Raw genomic sequence first — 18,057 nt, forward strand, 5'->3', positions numbered from 1 at the left:
AGTCCTCCTTACAATCCGGTGCAAGGGTGAGGGCTTCCTGCTGCAGCTGGGGGCTGTGGGACAGAGCCAGACGGCTGAGAGTCACGCGGAGCTCACGGGAAGCTGCGGAGTCCGTGCGGACAGTGAATGCCTGCTGTCGGCTGTATCTTTCTCTCTGTGGCCCCTCACTGTGTTTTACCTAACGTATGAGTTACCATAAGTGTTGCAATATAGGGGCATTTGCACTTGTGGAAACAAAAACATCATATATCTCTGCCAGTTTTTAAATACACCTGGTATTCCCAAATTGTTGGATATCTCTCTTCACGATTGGGCTTTTTAATGAGATCCCGGTAGGACTGTAGTCTGGTTTCCCACACCTCTGCACACAGAGAGACAGCCACAATGATGCTTTCCTCCATTGTTGTTTTGCCGTTCTGCCAAAATTCAGATTCCACTATTCTCTCCTATTGGACGCCCAAGTTATAAAAATTTTCAACTTGGGCGCGGCGTGCATGGGTCGGGGCTTTCACATAGCACATGCCGGCCGAGGTCTGCGCCATGCGTGCACTATGTGAAAGTCCCGACTCCTCTGACCCCCCCAACACGTCATGTGACTCGGCACCGCAGGTGACAAACATGTCTTTGTTTATTTCTTTCTTTCTTTGGTTATTTTATGTTATTTTCAAGACAGAACACAAAGGGAGGGCGCCAATGGGCATCGGAAATTATCATTATTAGTATTATGATTATTATTAATATTGTTAGTAGTAGTAGTAGTAGTAGTAGTATTTTTCCTGAGGTTGACTGCCGCTTGCGGCGCCCCTCCAGCAGATGGTGTCCTAGGCGACTGCCTATACCGTCTATGCCAAGAGCTGGCCCTGCCCTCACCCTCCACAAAAACGGGTCTCTCCACTGTTCTCCTCCTCACTGGCTCAAAGGCATAGGCCATTGGATAAGATGGCACGAAAACGACCCTTTCTGCCTTGTCCTCTGACATTTTTCCTCCTCAATAACTTGTAAATCGCTTGCTAGAGCACCCGAACTCAACCAACCTCAAATCGAACCGCCAACACCAACCAATCCCGTGACGTAGGCAGTGACGTAAAATAAAGATGCCGCAGAGCACACCCCAAAATGTACCAGAAATGCATTTTTAAAATTTGATTTTCTTTAAAAAGGCTGATATTTCCGCTGTTTTTTTTATTTTTTGTTTTTTCGGTATCATGTTTTGAATATACAGTACAGGCCAAAAGTTTGGACACACCTTCTCATTCAATGCGTTTTCTTTATTTTCATGACTATTTACATTGTAGATTCTCACTGAAGGAATCAAAACTATGAAAGAACACGTGGAGTTATGTACTTAACAAAAAAAGGTGAAATAACTGAAAACATGTTTTATATTCTAGTTTCTTCAAAATAGCCACCCTTTGCTCTGATTACTGCTTTGCACACTCTTGCCATTCTCTCGATGAGCTTCAAGAGGTAGTCACCTGAAATGGTTTTCACTTCACAGGTGTGCCTTATCAGGGTTAATTAGTGGAATTTCTTGCTTTATCAATGGGGTTGGGACCATCAGTTGTGTTGTGCAGAAGTCAGGTTACTACACAGCCGACAGCCCTATTGGACAACTGTTAAAATTCATATTATGGCAAGAACCAATCAGCTAACTAAAGAAAAACAAGTGGCCATCATTACTTTAAGAAATGAAGGTCAGTCAGTCCGGAAAATTGCAAAAACTTTAAATGTGTCCCCAAGTGGAGTCGCAAAAACCATCAAGCACTACAACAAAACTGGCACACATGAGGACCGACCCAGGAAAGAAAGACCAAGAGTCACCTCTGCTTCTGAGGACAAGTTCATCCGAGTCACCAGCCTCAGAAATGGCAAGTAAACAGCAGCTCAGACCAGAGACCAGATAAATGCCACACAGAGTTCTAGCAGCAGACCCATCTCTAGAACAACTGTTAAGAGGAGACTGCGCCAATCAGGCCTTCATGGTCAAATAGCTGCTAGGAAACCACTGCAAAGGAGAGGCAACAAGCAGAAGAGATTTGTTTGGGCCAAGAAACACAAGGAATGGACATTAGACCAGTGGAAATCTGTGCTTTGGTCTGATGAGTCCAAATTTGAGATCTTTGGTTCCAACCGCCGTGTCTTTGTGAGACGCAGAAAAGGTGAACGGATGGATTCCACATGCCTGGTTCCCACTGTGACGCATGGAGGAGGAGGTGTGATGGTGTGGGGGTGTTTTGCTGGTGACACTGTTGGGGATTTATTCAAAATTGAAGGCACACTGAACCAGCATGGCTACCACAGCATCCTGCAGCAACATGCCATCCCATCCGGTTTGCGTTTAGTTGGACAATCATTTATTTTTCAACAGGACAATGACCCCAAACACACCTCCAGGCTGTGTAAGGGCTATTTGATCAAGAAGGAGAGTGATGGAGATGACCTGGCCTCCACAGTCACCGGACCTGAACCCAATCGAGATGGTTCGGGGTGAGGTGGACTGCAGAGTGAAGGCAAAGGGGCTAACAAGTGCTAAACATCTCTGGGAACTCCTTCAACACTGTTGGAAAACCATTTCAGGTGACTACCTCTTGAAGCTCATCGAGAGAATGCCAAGAGTGTGCAAGGCAGTAATCAGAGCAAAGGGTGGCTATTTTGAAGAAACTAGAATATAAAACATGTTTTCAGTTATTTCACCTTTTTTTGTTAAGTACATAACTCCACGTGTTCATTCATAGTTTTGATTCCTTCAGTTAAAATCTATAATGTAAATAGTCATGAAAATAAAGAAAACGCATTGAATGAGAACGTGTGTCCAAACTTTTGGCCTGTACTGTATACCCATATCATATATTGGTGTGTGTTCTGTTGTTTCATGTCCTCTTTAAGGTCTTGTTCAGGTTGATCCGTTTCCACAAAACTTTGGTCCCATGTGCTTGAATCTCCCCACCATGAATGTACTGTACCAGTTAACAGAATCAACATTAAAACCCATTATACTGAATTTGACAGACAGTGTAAATCATACAGATAAAAAATCTTCACTCCAATTACTCTGCAACAGCTCCTACTTTAGCATTGTCTAAAAGCATATCATTTGAGAGCTTGAACTCTGTGCCTCAATTAAATGTTTGGTGACAAAAAAACTTGGAACCTTCGTTTTCATACAGCTCATGTGTTGTGGCAGTCAGGGTTTCCACATTGTATTATAGCCTGGTGGACCAGCAGGGTTAGCTTGGCCCCTGTCAGGCCAAATTAACTAAAATTAATTATGAGAGAATTCATTTAAAGCATGGATGTGGGAAATGTGGTTGCTGCAGGAGCTGGAAAATCGGCGTATTTGCCAAACAATCTTGTCCATGCACCAGATACTGAGTTTTCTTTTCATTTGTCTTTCAATAGCAAGAGTAGATCTTTATTGTGCCAAATTCTAACTATGGAATCAGACTTGTGCAAAAAAGATCAAACAAAACTTTGTTAGTATCAAGCAAAAACATGAATTTGAGAGAGAAAAAAAGAAAATAAAGTGTTTAAGACTTCTTCATTCAAAAATATGTATTATTAAACTGCTGCTGATTTAGCCACTACTAATACAAAAGAATAATAATAATAAAAAAAATCAATCATGTTTTGGACCATAAAAATTACTAGTTAAAGGTATATGTTCATTAACTTTATTCAATTGTCTCATTCTTAATTGGAAACAGGTTGAGGGCCAACCTGCATTATGGTAATGTCTCTAGTTGTACACGCTGACACACAGCCATGGCAAGTCCTGATGGCAAGTCCTGTGTGCCAGAGGTTAAAAGCCAATATAACTCTGTCTTTAGATAGCTGACATCAACTAGCTGAGAAGCTAAGTATTTTAGTTTTAAGTCTGCATCATCCACAAGTCTGACGTGCCTTCTTTTCAAATGTCCATGCATAACCGCCACAACCCAGTGATATGCATGGTCCACTTTACAAATCTTGCAGCCAATGTATGTCTTTGCAGGGTTTAGGGTGAAATATTCCCAGACTTTTTAGGTATTGGAATACGATGGTGTTGAATCAGCTAGTGCCATTTTGCAACATTGTATGTTTACCTTTGCTTCCCAATAGCAGTTTGGCATGGGTAACTCTCAGCAAAGATAGTAATGATGCATGATGGCACATCGCTCAAGAACTCAGCTCCTGAAAACATGTCAGGGTCTGTGTACAGTATGAAAACCCACGTGTGATGTAACTGTCTAATAACTGACAATTAAATTCATCGGCAACTAATTTTATTATCGAGTTTTGTCAACAGTGTCTGCTAATTGCTGCACTATTTCAGAACTAAACACAATACTGTCACTGCTGCCATGTTGGTTATAAATGATATTGTATCTGCTGTCAACAAAGGGAAATGTTGTGCTACCCTCTTTGTTGATTAAAAAAAAAAGCATTTTACACTCTTGAATATGACATGCTCTTACAGAGGCTATGTTATATTGGTTTTGATTAGAAGTCTTGTAAATGGCTTCAAAACTACCTGTTTTACAAGCAGCAATGTGTGATATTGGAAAATGATCGTTCCATGTTTACACCACTCTCCACAAAGTTCAAAGTTGTGGCCTGTCTTGTTCACAATTTATATTAACAATATTATATCCTTTTTAATAAACTGCAATGCCTATCTTTATGTGGAGGATACTGCTCTGTATTGCTCTGCTAATATTCCACACCCAGTTACCAAAATCCTACATAATGTGGACAACAGTTTGCATATTACTACTTTAAATGAACACAGTTTTGAGAGGGTCTTTAAGTATAATTACATTGGTATTTGGCTGGATCAAAAAGTTCTGTTTGAATGTCACGTTGATGCACAGATTTTTGGAACAAAATGGAGCTAATTCTCTGATGTTTAATATGAAGCAGATAATGGAGGCCATCTTCTTGTCTGTTCTGAATTATGGTGATTTACCTATAGACACACCTCTGCCACAGTTCTTACAAACAATTCTCCTGGGCTAATGCTCCAAGTCCCATGTGTAAACACTAAACTTGGGTAAATTGATTTAGTTTATTGTGCTGCACACATTAGGAACATTTTACAACACACATTAAAACTTAACACAATGGAACCTAGGGGTGGGGAAAAAATCGATTCATGTAAATATCGCAATTTTTTATGTGGCGATTTTAAAAATCGATACCTCTCCCCGGAATCGATTTATATTACGTCATATCTGTCATGAAAAAACATCGGCCCTGTCGTAAAGTTGAGCGGAGCGCGGAAAGCGGAAAGTGGCAGACGGAGACGACTTTACTCTACCACAAATACGACCTGCACCCACACATTTTAAATCAAAGGTATGGACACACTTTGGATTTTACACAGTACCCGGAAAGACGGAGCTAGATATGACCAAAGCTGTATGCAAACTTTGTCACAGACACGTAACTTACTGCGGCAACACTACTAATATGAGCATTCATCTCGTGCGCCACCACCCAGAAGTGAAAACTGATACAGCCAAATGTAAGACAGCAGCAAGCCAGCAGACCCTGCATGGATCATTCAACAAACTTCCAAGCAACTCAGACAAAGCAAAACGGATTACGACGTCAATTGCGCAGTTTATGTGCAAAGACCTACGCCCGTATAGCGTAGTGGAAAACATCGGATTCCGAAATATGGTCTACAATTTAGAGCCGCACTACACTATACCTTCAAGGAAGCTTTTTTCAGAGACTGTCATTCCTCAAATGTACGACGAGGTGAAGTCAACTGTAAAAGAAAAGCTGAGGAGAGCTGAAAGAGTTGCTCTTACCTGCGACGCCTGGACCTCACGTGCAACAGAGTCGTACGTCACCTTCACAGCCCACTACATCTCAGAAGATTGGTCATTGTCATCTCTTGTCCTCCAAACAAGGGCCATGTCAGAGTGTCATACAGGGCCAAATGTTGCTGAGCTTCTTCGTAACGTAGCAAGCAAGTAGGACATAGTAGTAACGTAGCAAGCAAGTAGGACATTTCTGAGAAAGAAGCTGCTTTAGTCACAGACAACGCAGCTAATATGGCTGTTGCTGCGCAGTTAGCGGGCTTTCTCCACATCAAGTGTTACGTGCAAACCTTGAACCTGGCCTCCCAGCGTGCACCTAAGCTGCTGGCAGTAGCAAGACTACTGGGACAAGTGCGATGTGTGACAGGGTTTTTCACCGGAGTGCTACAGCACGCCATGTTTTGGAGCAAAAGCAAAAGTTGCTGGAGCTCCCTGTGCACACACTGGTGACAGATGTAGCAACGAGATGGAACAGTGCATATGATATGGTTGAGCGTTTCCTCGAGCAACAACCAGCAGTCACAGCTAAACTGCTTTCACCGGAGGTAAGGAAGAAGGAGAAAGAGATCAGCACCTTCACTGAGTCTGACATATCAAATGCGGAGGAGTTTATCCAGGCGCTCAAGCCAGTTAAGGTGGCTACATGCGTCATGTCAGATGAGACTCACCCAACACTCTCTGTCATAGCTCCACTCCACGCACAGCTCCTGCAAGCTACCAAGGAAACACTCGGAGATTCTCCATTTGTCAGCTCAAGGCTCAAGGAAGCCCTTCACCAAGACCTGTTAAAAAGGTATATGTCTGAGATGGAGAAGGCCACACTCAACCTGGCTTCAGCACTTGATCAAAGATTCAAATCGCTGCTGTTCCTGCCTGAAGAGGAGAAGCAAGAAACACTTTCAAGACTGATCGCTGAAACTCTAGTCACATTGGCCCATCATGATCAGGTAAATAAATATAGCCACTATGGATAAATACTATATATTAAATATAAATATTAATTATTATAAGAGAGAGAAAGGAACATAAATATAGGCAATATGGATAAATATATTAAATAATTATTATAAAGAGAAATTTAGCTCATGTTGTACTATAGAGGAGTGTGAGCGTTTGTGTATATGAGTGAGTGACTGTATGTGAGTGAATGCATGTGTGTGAGAGAGAGAAAGTGTCTGTGGCTATGTGTGTATGTACTGAAATAGAAATCAAGTCAAATAGGTGGAATGCTGACTAAATAAAACACAGTATGCCATCTTCTTTGTTCCACTGTGCTTTATTTGTTATAGGGTGAAGTGGAGAGGCTTGATCAAGAGGATCTTGGCAATTGTGGACTAAATGAAGAAACTGACAAGAATGCAGAAGGTTGTGAGGAACCCCCCACTTCTAAAAGGAGAGGATCCTGTGCACTGGCTGAGCTACTGGGCAACACCTTTGGAGATGTCGGACAGGCACTGGATCTGGTACCACAAGAGAAATCTGCTTTTAACAGAGCAGAGGAGGAGGTGAAAGATTACAACACAGCTGCTTCTTTGCCACTGTCTGAGAACCCATTCGCCTGGTGGAAAGATCATCACCACCAGTATCCTCTCCTGGCAAAGTTTGCGAAGCAGTACTTATGTGTGACAAGTGTCTCACAAGTCACAAGTGTCTCTGCTGAACGTGTGTTCTCCACAGCTGGCGACATTGTTACAGCTCAGCAGAGCACCCTAACGGCAGAGCATGTTGACCAGCACTTGTTTTTGCACAAAAATGTTGAAACTAAGTAAGCACTAGCTCAACTAGAATAGAATAGATAGAATAAGACTTATTAATCCCCGGAGGGGAAATTCAAATTGTCACAGCGGCAAAAGTAACAGATACATACAAGACACCATATACAAACCGGACACACAATCACAGTAGCACTGTGGCATGATATAAATAAATGACAACAGTATGGTCACAGACCATAAATAAATAGGTAAAATCACTACGGTGCTGGGGGCCTGTCCCTGTAATTACGTTGTACATGTATGTTTGTGTGCGTGCGTGTTCGGTTGTGTGAAGCGAGGGGGTGTTCAGGCACTGTTGTACGTCTGATGGCTGTGGGTACAAAGGAGCGCCTGAACCGCTCCGTTCTGCACCTGGGGAGAGTGAGCCTCTGGCTGAAGGTGCTCCCCCTCAGCCACAGCTCCTCATAGAGGGGGTGGGAGGGGTTTTCCAGGATGTTGTTCATTTTGTCCCTTATCCTCCTTTCCGCCACCACCTCCAAACTGTCCAGCTGCAGTCCAACCACCCGGCTGGCCTTCCTCACCAGCTTGTTGGGATGATGTTACTGGGATGATGCAGGAGGTCTTCCACAACTGAGGAACCCTTCTCAGTGTCAGTGAGAGGCTGAAAATGTGGTGGAACACCTCTGCAAGCTGTCCTGCACATGCCTTGAGCAGTCTGGGGTGGATGTGGTCTGGGCCCATTGCCTTGTTGGCACGCAGCTTGGATAGCTCCAGTCTCACCTGGCTCGATGTAAAAGCTGGACTGGGGGGGTGGAAGGGGGTCGCCAGGCAGTTTGGGTGGGAGGGGGCTATGCTGCCTCCTGCACTGACCCCTGCAGCAGCTGTGGCAGGTTGGGGAGGAAGAAGGGGAAAGGGGAGAATAGCAGCCGAAGTGTGGGTGGGGACAGGGGGGTTGTGGATTGGGCTGTTAGAGGAGACATGCCCTGCCAATATCCCGGTGGTGTGGGCTGAGTCGAACCTGTTAAAATACTGGTTTAGCTCATTGGCAAGATCATGGCTCCCCTCCACAGCTGGACCAGATGAATTAACTCCTGTGATCTTCTTCATCCCCTTCCACACCTCCTTGGCGTTATTCAGCTGAAGTTTGCTCTCCAGCCTCCTTTTGTAGCTGTTTTTGGCCCTTCTCAGCTCCCTCTTCAGCTCCTTCTGGACTGCCCTCACCTCCTCCCGGTCTCCTGACATGAATGCCCTTTTTTTCCTGTTAAGGAGGGCCTTAATGTCCTTGTTAATCCAAGCCTTGTTATTAGGAAAACACCGGATCATTTTTGTGGGAACAACACTGTCCTCACAGAACCGTATGTAGTCAGTAATACAGTTTGTTAGGCCCTCAATGTCCTCATTATGGTCCTCCTGGAACAAATACCAGTTTGTGGACTGGAAACAGTTTCGCAGGGCCTCCTCGGCTTCCCTGGACCACACCTTGACAGTCCTGGTGGTGACGGACTGCTGACATGACATAGGTTGGTATGTTGGTATAAGGTGTATCAGGTTATGGTCTGATCTGCCCAAGGGAGGGAGGACATGGGAGCTGTATGCCCCCTTCACGTTTGCATACAGGAGATCTAATGTTTTGCTCCCCCTTGTCTTACAGTCCACATACTGTGTGAAGTTTGTCAGTGTTTTTGTGATTGATACATGGTTACAGTCCCCACTTATTGCAATGAATGCTCCAGGATGTTTTGTTTGTAGTGCAGCGACAGTGGAGTGGATGACGTCACAAGCGCGCACCGCCACCGCACTCGGTGGAATGTAAAACAACAACAGCAACAGCATGGGAGAACTCACGGGGCAGGTAGTATGGGCCTCAGTCCCACAGTTAGGAGTACAAATGATCTCTCCCACAGTTACATGTTTGTTGTTCACCATTTGGAGTTAACAAAGACGGCAAGACCTCCTCCTTTCCTCTTACCGCTTTGTGCTCCCCTGTCCCGCCCGCACCGCCGTAAAGCCGGGTATCTCCACCGCACAGTACGGAATGCCCTCGTTCAGCCAGGTCTCTGTGAAGCACAGCAAGCTGCATTCGCGGTACTCCCGCTGACTGTTCGCCAGTGTTGTGATCTCGTCCAGCTTGTTGGCCAGCGATCTCACATTTCCCATGACGATCGATGGAAGACAAGGTTTAAATCTTGTCCGGTTTCTCCGCCGTCTTTCCTTGTCTTCACACCGGCTCTTCTCCCACGTCGACGCCTCCGTAGGCTCCACCGGGATGTCCTGTCGGCGGTGGCCCGGCATGGGCTCGGCGATCCAGGAGCTTTTCCCTCTTGTAGGTGAGCATTGTCCTGGTATGTCCAGTCCGGTAAGTAAATTAAAGTACCGTTTGTAGCACACACAAAAACACACGATGAGCCCACAGTTGAGGGCCTGGATTAGTATACAAAACACTGGAAAAGTTAGACACCAAACGCTGCTGCAACAGCTGCCACTCGCCAGGCGCCATGCTAGTCCCGTACTGTAAGCACGGGACTTAACTAAGCACTAGCTCAATTAACAGAAAGCCAGCCAAAAGTAGCAGCTTACCTGTTGTTTACCTCAAAAATTATGTTATGTTTTGTCTGTGTTTATCTGCAGTCCAGTTTTGTAAAAGCATTTTAATTTCATAGCTCACATTTGTGCTGTTTTTTTGCTTTTAGAGACTATTTTGGCCAAGTGTTTTATTTAATTATTTTGCAGCGCTACCTCAGAGAGCAGTGTTTGTCTGCAGTAAAGGATTTGGAAAGAACTGTTCAATTTGAAGCATTTTAATTTCATAGCTCACATTGTGCTGTTTTTATTCTTTAGAGACTATTTTGGCCAAGTGTTTTATTTAATTATTTTGCAGCACTACCTCAGAGAGCAGTGTTTGTCTGCAGTACAGGATTTTGAAAGAACTGTTCAATTGAAGCATTTAATTTCATAGCTCACATTTAAGCTGTTTTATTTTTTATCTTACAGCACAACTTCAGAGAGCACTGGGTAGTCAGAGCACTGAGCACAGAGCACTTAAAAAACAAAAAATTAATTAAAAATTAAAAATTAATTCATTCAGTTCATTTTGTTGCTGTAAACTTGTTGTACATATGTACCACTTATTGTGTCAGTTGAAATAAATGTCAGCATTGATGGTGCATTGTTTATGGGAACGTCATTCATGGTTTATCATCTCTAGAAGTGTAGGATTCAACTGTTTGATTTTTAAGAAGGAAAAAAAATCTCGATTATCGCTTATATCAAATCACAATACTTGTAGAATTGCAATTATCGAGAATCGTGATGTAAATCGAATCGGCACCTTAGAATCATGATAAAATCGAATCATATCGTCCCACCCCTAATGGAACCTATAGTTTAAATTTCAATTTCAGTTTCAGCCAACTTATAATCAAAGGTGTCAAGAGTCACTCCACAATTTGCAATATGCATAAGTCATGTGACCATGTCCTCCCTAAGGTGACTGTGCTGGACTGTTTGATTGGGTTCTGCAGAGAGAATCCTCTCTCTGCTGGAGATGAGGATCAAGAAGGTTACCTTGACCAGTTTGGCTCTGAAATCCCTGAAGAGGACTTCACAGGCTGATGAGAAATTAAAGCCTCAATAACCACGGAGTGCTGCCATCACTGCAATGGCATCTCATTGCATGCTTGTGGCATCAATATTCGGCTTTCCACTGTCTGGGGTGAGGGGTAGAGGGGCACATGCTCCACCAGATTTTTGATATCTGGATTTTTGATAATATTTGCATTTGATTTTATTTTAGTAGTATTATTTTTTATTATCATATGTAGTTATGTTCATTTTATATTATAAGCCAAACCTATTTGTCTAATTATATCATAGATTAGTGTTCTCAAATGGGGTACACATACCCGGTACACTGGAGTAACTGCGGGAACGAATGTGAGATTTTTCAAAAATGTTCATTTGAAAATATCAGTCATGCATGATTCTTGGCCTGACTTGGCCTATGCTATAATACATTAATTAACAATGTAAATATAAGTTTGATAATCCTCATTTCATAATCAGTAATCCTTCCAGGTTTGCCGAAGGTGTCAGTTGTATGTGTTTCTGGTTAAAATCTGCTGCCATGGTTATCAAGCAAGGATGTCTGTTCACTATGACCAGGAAGCCAAGACAAATATCAAATGAATATAAGGAGAGAGAAGTGAAAAAGAAGCAAAAACACAACCACAAAATATCAGGTTTGTGTTTCAGACACCGATACATAGTTTTGTTTTGTTTTGGGGTTTTTTTTGTTTTTTTTTGCACTGATCAGGTTAATTTAAGAGTAAGCACCCCTTAACATAAATAAATGAGTTGATTGACAGTCATTAATGTAGAGAGTTAGGTTAGTAAGAGACACATGCAGATAGATATTATGTAAATCAACAGTAAATAAAATGGAATAACACATGCATAACATATAAAGATGGGTGTGAGTGCGTCTGTAACCTTGTGAAGGTGATGGACTGCAGAGACGATCTGTCTGAAGAAATGTCTGGTCTCTCTCTCGCTGAGACGCTGTCTCTCGCTGACATAGTCGTATAGCTCTCCTTTACTGGCATACTCCATCACTATCACGATCTTATCCTTGTTCTCAAACACTTCAGCACAAAATGATGAGACAGAAGTCAGCAACATAGATCAATGTAACATGTATATAACATAAATATATTACATACAATGAAGCAGTAAGATTTTTGTGTGTGGGGGATGGAGGGGATAGAGGGGGTTATGAATATGAGCTATATGAATATAAGCTCTCTTGTATTGCAAGCCAACAAAAGATTAATAAAAAATAAACTATATGAAATATTGAAATAATCTTTTTTCTCTAATGCACTGCATTCAAGTTAATTTTCAAAATTATTTTCACAAAGATCAGGTTTACACAAAAAATAACCAAAGTTTTAGATTGTAAATGGTAAATGGGACTGCATTTCCATAGCGCTTTTCTAGTCTACTAACCACTCAAATTGCTTTACAATGTTTGCCTCACATTCACCCATTCACACACACATTCACACACTGATGGCAGAGGCTACCATGCAAGGTGCCAAGCTGCCCATCAGAAGCAGTTAGGGGTTCAGTGTCTTGCTCAAGGACACTTCACATGCTCTCTAGAGGGGCAGAGGATCGAACCAGGAACCTTCTAATTACCAAATGACCACTCTACCTCCTTAGCCATGCCATGCCCATTTCTGAATTTTCATACACATTCATCAACCTCAGTGAAGTGCACAGAAATGCACAGGATTTGTGTGCTTTACTGAGGTTTTAGAAAAGTGCACAGATTAAAGAGAAAATCTGTTTGATGTCAAACAGTAAAGACACAACAGAAAACATTCCACAGTATTTAAAGAAAGATGGAAGAAGCTTAGTCTAGGTATTCTCAAAATATCCTTTCAGAGTTGAGACACACATCCTAAATCACATTAATGAGTCTGAGAAGTAACATCTCAACAAGTCAGCAGGCCTAACCAGAGGTTTGCTTGAGGTATTCACTAACAATAAACTATTGCTCAATTTGTAGAGTGAACTTTCTGTATCATCATATTATCTTTGCCTATAAGTCTAGCAGGTTTTCAGAGATGACTTTTTTTTTGCCCTGTAGTTTTGGCCCTGTAGACTTGAATTGAGCTGTAGTCATGGAGCTCACACTGTGCTTCCATTATTCAAGATGCCTGTGTTAAGTCTCCATAGGGTGTTCCTTGGTTTACTATCTAGGTGTAACGTCATAAAACTACTGAATGGTCAGACATGTCAGTTGTCCCCATAGTGCATTCTCTTATCCCATGTCTGTGCCCCTTAAAACATGAAGAAAAAAATCAATTCTCAAATAAACAGAATATGGAGCAGAGTAGTGGGTATAATCCCTCTCATATGGATGAAAGTCTCGCCAGACATCAAACAGTCCTAATTCTGCATGTGAAGCATTTCTTATTTTTGCCTGTGAGGTTTAATTCCTTTTCAGGTTGGTTGAGTCCAATTTAAAATTGAGTATAGTATTAAATCCCCCCTCCCCACACAAATCAGTATCCCCTCAGTCTCCGTAGCCATCAAATCAATATTGATTTGAAAAACACTATTACTTCCCAGCGAGGCATAAACATTTAAAAGTGTAACAACACTGCCTTCCGATCTGCATTTTACCATGACATATCTTCCTTCCTTGTCTGTAAATTCTTTCATTAATTCAAAATTCAAGGAACCCTGTAACCAGATTTAAAAGAGCTAGAGAACCTAATCCTATAACTGTATTTTTAAGCTTCTCATGCTCCGTAGGAGAGAGACGGGTTTCCTGTAAAATATAATCTGTGGTTTTCATGTTTCAATGAGGCAATAAGCTTACTCTTTTTAACTGGGTTAACCAGCCCATTTATGTTTAGAGATACCACTTTAAAGTTTCTATTTGACATTGTACTCTTTGTAACTTAACTAAATATAAACAACTTGGAAGATGCAAATACAGAACAACCACGATCTTAACATAAATAACAATTGACTTCCTCCCATATCTTAAACCTGTTGAGAGGATGGGGGGAGAAACTCCACAAGAATGAAGAGCCCCACTAGTAGTGGAACTTTTAGGAAGTATTCCACCCAAGCTGTGTCCAAATTATTTTTGAGGCATATCTGAGTATTTCTCACCCGGGCAGTTTATTATCATATGGAGTCAGTTCAGCATGAGAGAAAAAGAGGCAAAACAAACTAACCAACATCCAGCCATTCGGCTTAAAGTGTTATTCAGTTTTGATTTGCCTGGTCGGTTATACACGTGGCTCAATCATGACCAGATGTACTAAAACCGTGGCTGTATGATCAGTTTAAAATGGAACAAAAACAAGCAGCAAGCCGTCAATATCACATAGTAATTCTGCAGACAGTTTACAAGTTCTCACCTCACTATAACCAAGCTATTTTGCAGTCCCCCACTGAAATTCCTGGAGCTTTTCCTGTCCTATTGTGCAGTCTCTGTTTCCATCCCTCTTTCAATGGGCTGCCATGTAATTGCAACATTTCTCCCAGAAATTGTTGCAATTACAAATGTTTTTGCTATACACGTGGGTCATTCCATGTCATTTCACCAAATTTTCAGGACATCCCATGCACTTGGGTCTCAAAAGAATCTGAAAAAATTCACCAGTTGTTCCTTATTTATCCAATAGGCACACTGTAAAATTTTAGTTTGCTCGGATGGATACTTTTTGAAATAGGGGAGAACGAGGTAATGTGAGGCATCGGGTAATGTGAGACACCCCCTTTTTCTAGGCAATGGAACACATTTGTGGTCATGTAACCATTATGTTTTCAAGCCCCTCCCATTTCCCCTGGCCATGAAGGAGGTGTTGTGGTAAGCATGTTTTTTCACAAAAATATATTTTTTGCATGTAAAAGTAAATTTTCTTTCTGTCAACTTAATCAACTGTTGTGTCAAAGCAAATTGATTCAGGTAGAAAAACTTATATCATACATGTTGATGAACTACCAACATATAAAACCATGTGATGATGCTAGCTGAAGATTAGCCTGAATTGCTAAGAGAGGTCTTTTTTTCTAAAATGGTGGCTTTGGGGTAAAGTGAGACAAATGAAGCACAGGTTAAGTTTAGTCTTAAACATATATATTAGTCTTAAACATATATATATATTTTAAAAATATGTTTATTGGTCTTTTGGTTAGAGATGCAGATGAACACAGGACACAAATAAACATACAGTCTCAACAGGTACATCTTAATCCCACTCCCAACCCACCCACCCAGCATCTCATCTCCCAATAGCCACAGAAAGAAATCTGAGCACATAGTGCAACTCCATGACCATGAGAACAAACTGAATGCAACAAGTGCATAGACAACAGAGTGGTACTAATCAGAGGGGTACAAAGACAGTATAGAGCAAGGCATACAGGCATTGTTGCTCCGCTTCCAACAGCAGATGGACCCAGAAGACAAACGACTGATAAGTTTTCCGGATTGATATAAGGCGCACTTACAGGATGAGTTAGGGGGGAGTTCAAGGTTCAAGAGTAAGTTGCAGATCTGTTTTTTTTTTTTCTTCTAAAAATTGTAGGAAAAGGCCAGAATGCTAGACAGGATGCTAATTCTTTAAACCAATGACTAATAGGGGACATGACATATTCTTCCAGTACATAGCGATCAGACATTTTGGTATGGATGAGGCAGATATTGATTAGTTTGATTTCATGTTTTTTTTTAAGTAAAGATTTTCAGGACAGAGGCCTAAGATACAAAGTTTAGGAGTGAGAGGAATGGGCTTAGAAGTTATTTGGGAAATTATGTTTATTACTTCTTTCCAAAACTTTTGTATTTTCTCACATTCCCAAATGCAATGGAAGAGGGTGCCTTTGTGAGTTTGGCATTTCACACAAGTATCTGGAACGTCCAGATTAAATTATTCACCTTTACTGGGGTAATATATGTTGCATGATCCAATTGTACTGTACCAATTTGAGTCTAGAATTTATTGAAATATTGTGGGTCTGAGAGCTTATCTGACTCCATTCACAATCAAGCACACACTCACGCAAGTCTTCACTCCATGACTTCCTTTTTGAGTCAGATGACTCTTTAGAATGAGATGAGAATATATTGTAAAGCGCAGAGATCTGGCCTTTGCTCTGCTGACGTTGGACTGCAAACCGTTCTAGCACTGTTAAGGGGGGGCAGTTCGATAAGTGATTTAATTTGGAGTGAATGAAGCTTCGCAGCTGTAGATATTTTTAAAAATTGGATTGTGGAATATTAAACTTATCTTTGATTTCGTTGAAGGATATTAGTATATCACTGTTATAAAGGTCCATAATTCTTCTGATTCCTTTTTGTGACCACTGTTTGAATCCTAAATTGTTCTTACCAGGTCTGAACTCTGTTTCCCCAGACAGGTGCAAGGCGAGACAAAGGTGGGATATCACGTATAGCATTGTGCACCTCATACCATATCATCAAAGTGTTTCTAACAAATGGGTTCAGTGTTTTTCTTCAAATTCCTAATGGAGTCAGAGTATAAATAGGAATCTAATTCTGGCCCTTTTGTGTGCAATGCCTCCATTTTTACCCAAGGTAACTGTGGTTGGGGTAAGAACCATAAACAGGCAGCTCTTAACTGAGCTGCCCAATAATACCATACTAGGTTTGGTACCTTTAGACCTCCTCTGTCAAATGGGAGGTATAGTAGCATGAGGCAGAGTCTTGGGTGCCTGTTTTTCCAAATGAATTTGGTGAAGGTTGTTTTCATATCTCGGAAGAAATTGGGAGGAGGTGGGAGTGGGACTGACTAAAACAGATATAGAAGTTTGGGAAGGACATTCATTTTAAAATATTTATGCGTCCAATCTCAGATAAGGGTAATGAGATATACCTGCTTAGAGATTCCTTCACTTTTAAAATAACTGGGTCATAATTGGCAGATATTGGCAAGTTTAGGTTGGGTAATAGAATACCAAGATACTGTACTTGAATCCTTTAGGAGTATTCATAAACGGGTGCTGTATTGTGGGATGGAGCCTTTCCTGCTCATTAAGGAAAAGAACACAGGATTTGGATTTATTAACTCTATATCCAGAGAATTTCCCAAACCTATTAATCATATCCGTAAGGGCTGAGAAGGACTACTCCAGGTTTGTCATGAAAAGTAACGTATCATCTGCGAATAAGGCAATGCGATGCTCTACATCTGCAATTTGAATTCCTTTGATAACAGGGTGATTTCTAATGGAGATGGCAAAGGGTTCTAGCACTAAAATAAAGTGCAGGGGGGACAAAGGACACCCGTGGCGGGTTCCACGGTGTAGACTGAAAGGTTTGGAAATAATATTATTGGTCATAATCTCTGCGCTTGCTCTAGAGTACAAGAGTCTGATCCACTGCCTAAAATAATCACCAAAACCAAAGCGGGGAAGAACATCAAACAGGTATGGCCATTCGACTCTGTCAAATGCTTTTTCAGCATCTAATGACAGAATACACGAGTCTTGTGACTCTCCTTTTTCATACGTTATATTTAATACTCTTCTAATATTATAATATGCCTGGCGGTTTTTAATAAATCCATTCTGATCATTGCCTATTATAGATGGGAGACATTTCTCTTATCTTAAAGCTAAAACTTTAGCTATTATCTTTGTATCTGAGTTTAAAAGAGAGCCACATTTAGTAGGAGATTTATCTGGTTTTAATATCAAGGTAATGAGTGCATTTCTCAGAGAGGGGGGGAAGACTACCATTATGAAAGGATTCTTCATACATATCTTTCAATGGACTTATCAATTTGTCTTTGAATAATTTATAAATATCAATTGGAAGTCCATTGGGACCTGCTGTTTTCCCTCCTTTCATGTTCCTTATTGCTTCTGAAATTTCCCGACTTTCAAGCGTACAGTCCATCCAGGATTTATCATCTTCAGGTATTGTGGGGATTGGGAGTTGATTAAGAAAAAGAGATTGGTCCTCTTCCAATTCTGATGATTCTGACTCG

The 18,057-nt window shown here is 41.5% G+C and overlaps 2 protein-coding genes across 2 annotated transcripts in view; one reads left to right on the forward strand and one right to left on the reverse strand.

Annotated features, from left to right (window-relative positions):
- Positions 1-18,057, reverse strand: part of LOC115355543 (NUAK family SNF1-like kinase 1) — a 182,955-nt gene that overhangs the window by 94,808 nt on the left and 70,090 nt on the right. The window contains exon 3 of the mRNA XM_030046400.1: positions 12,011-12,162. Within this exon, the coding sequence (XP_029902260.1) occupies positions 12,011-12,162 (152 nt within the window). The remainder of the gene's footprint in view (positions 1-12,010; positions 12,163-18,057) is intronic.
- Positions 6,471-10,329, forward strand: LOC115355442 (zinc finger BED domain-containing protein 1-like). The gene is made up of 3 exons (XM_030046238.1): positions 6,471-6,754; positions 7,097-7,570; positions 10,050-10,329. Exons 1-3 carry the CDS (start codon positions 6,605-6,607, stop codon positions 10,059-10,061), a joined length of 636 nt encoding a protein of 211 aa, XP_029902098.1. The 5' UTR covers positions 6,471-6,604; the 3' UTR covers positions 10,062-10,329.

The sequence above is a fragment of the Myripristis murdjan genome, chromosome 23 (assembly GCF_902150065.1).
Source record: "Myripristis murdjan chromosome 23, fMyrMur1.1, whole genome shotgun sequence".
NCBI lineage: Eukaryota > Metazoa > Chordata > Actinopteri > Holocentriformes > Holocentridae > Myripristis > Myripristis murdjan.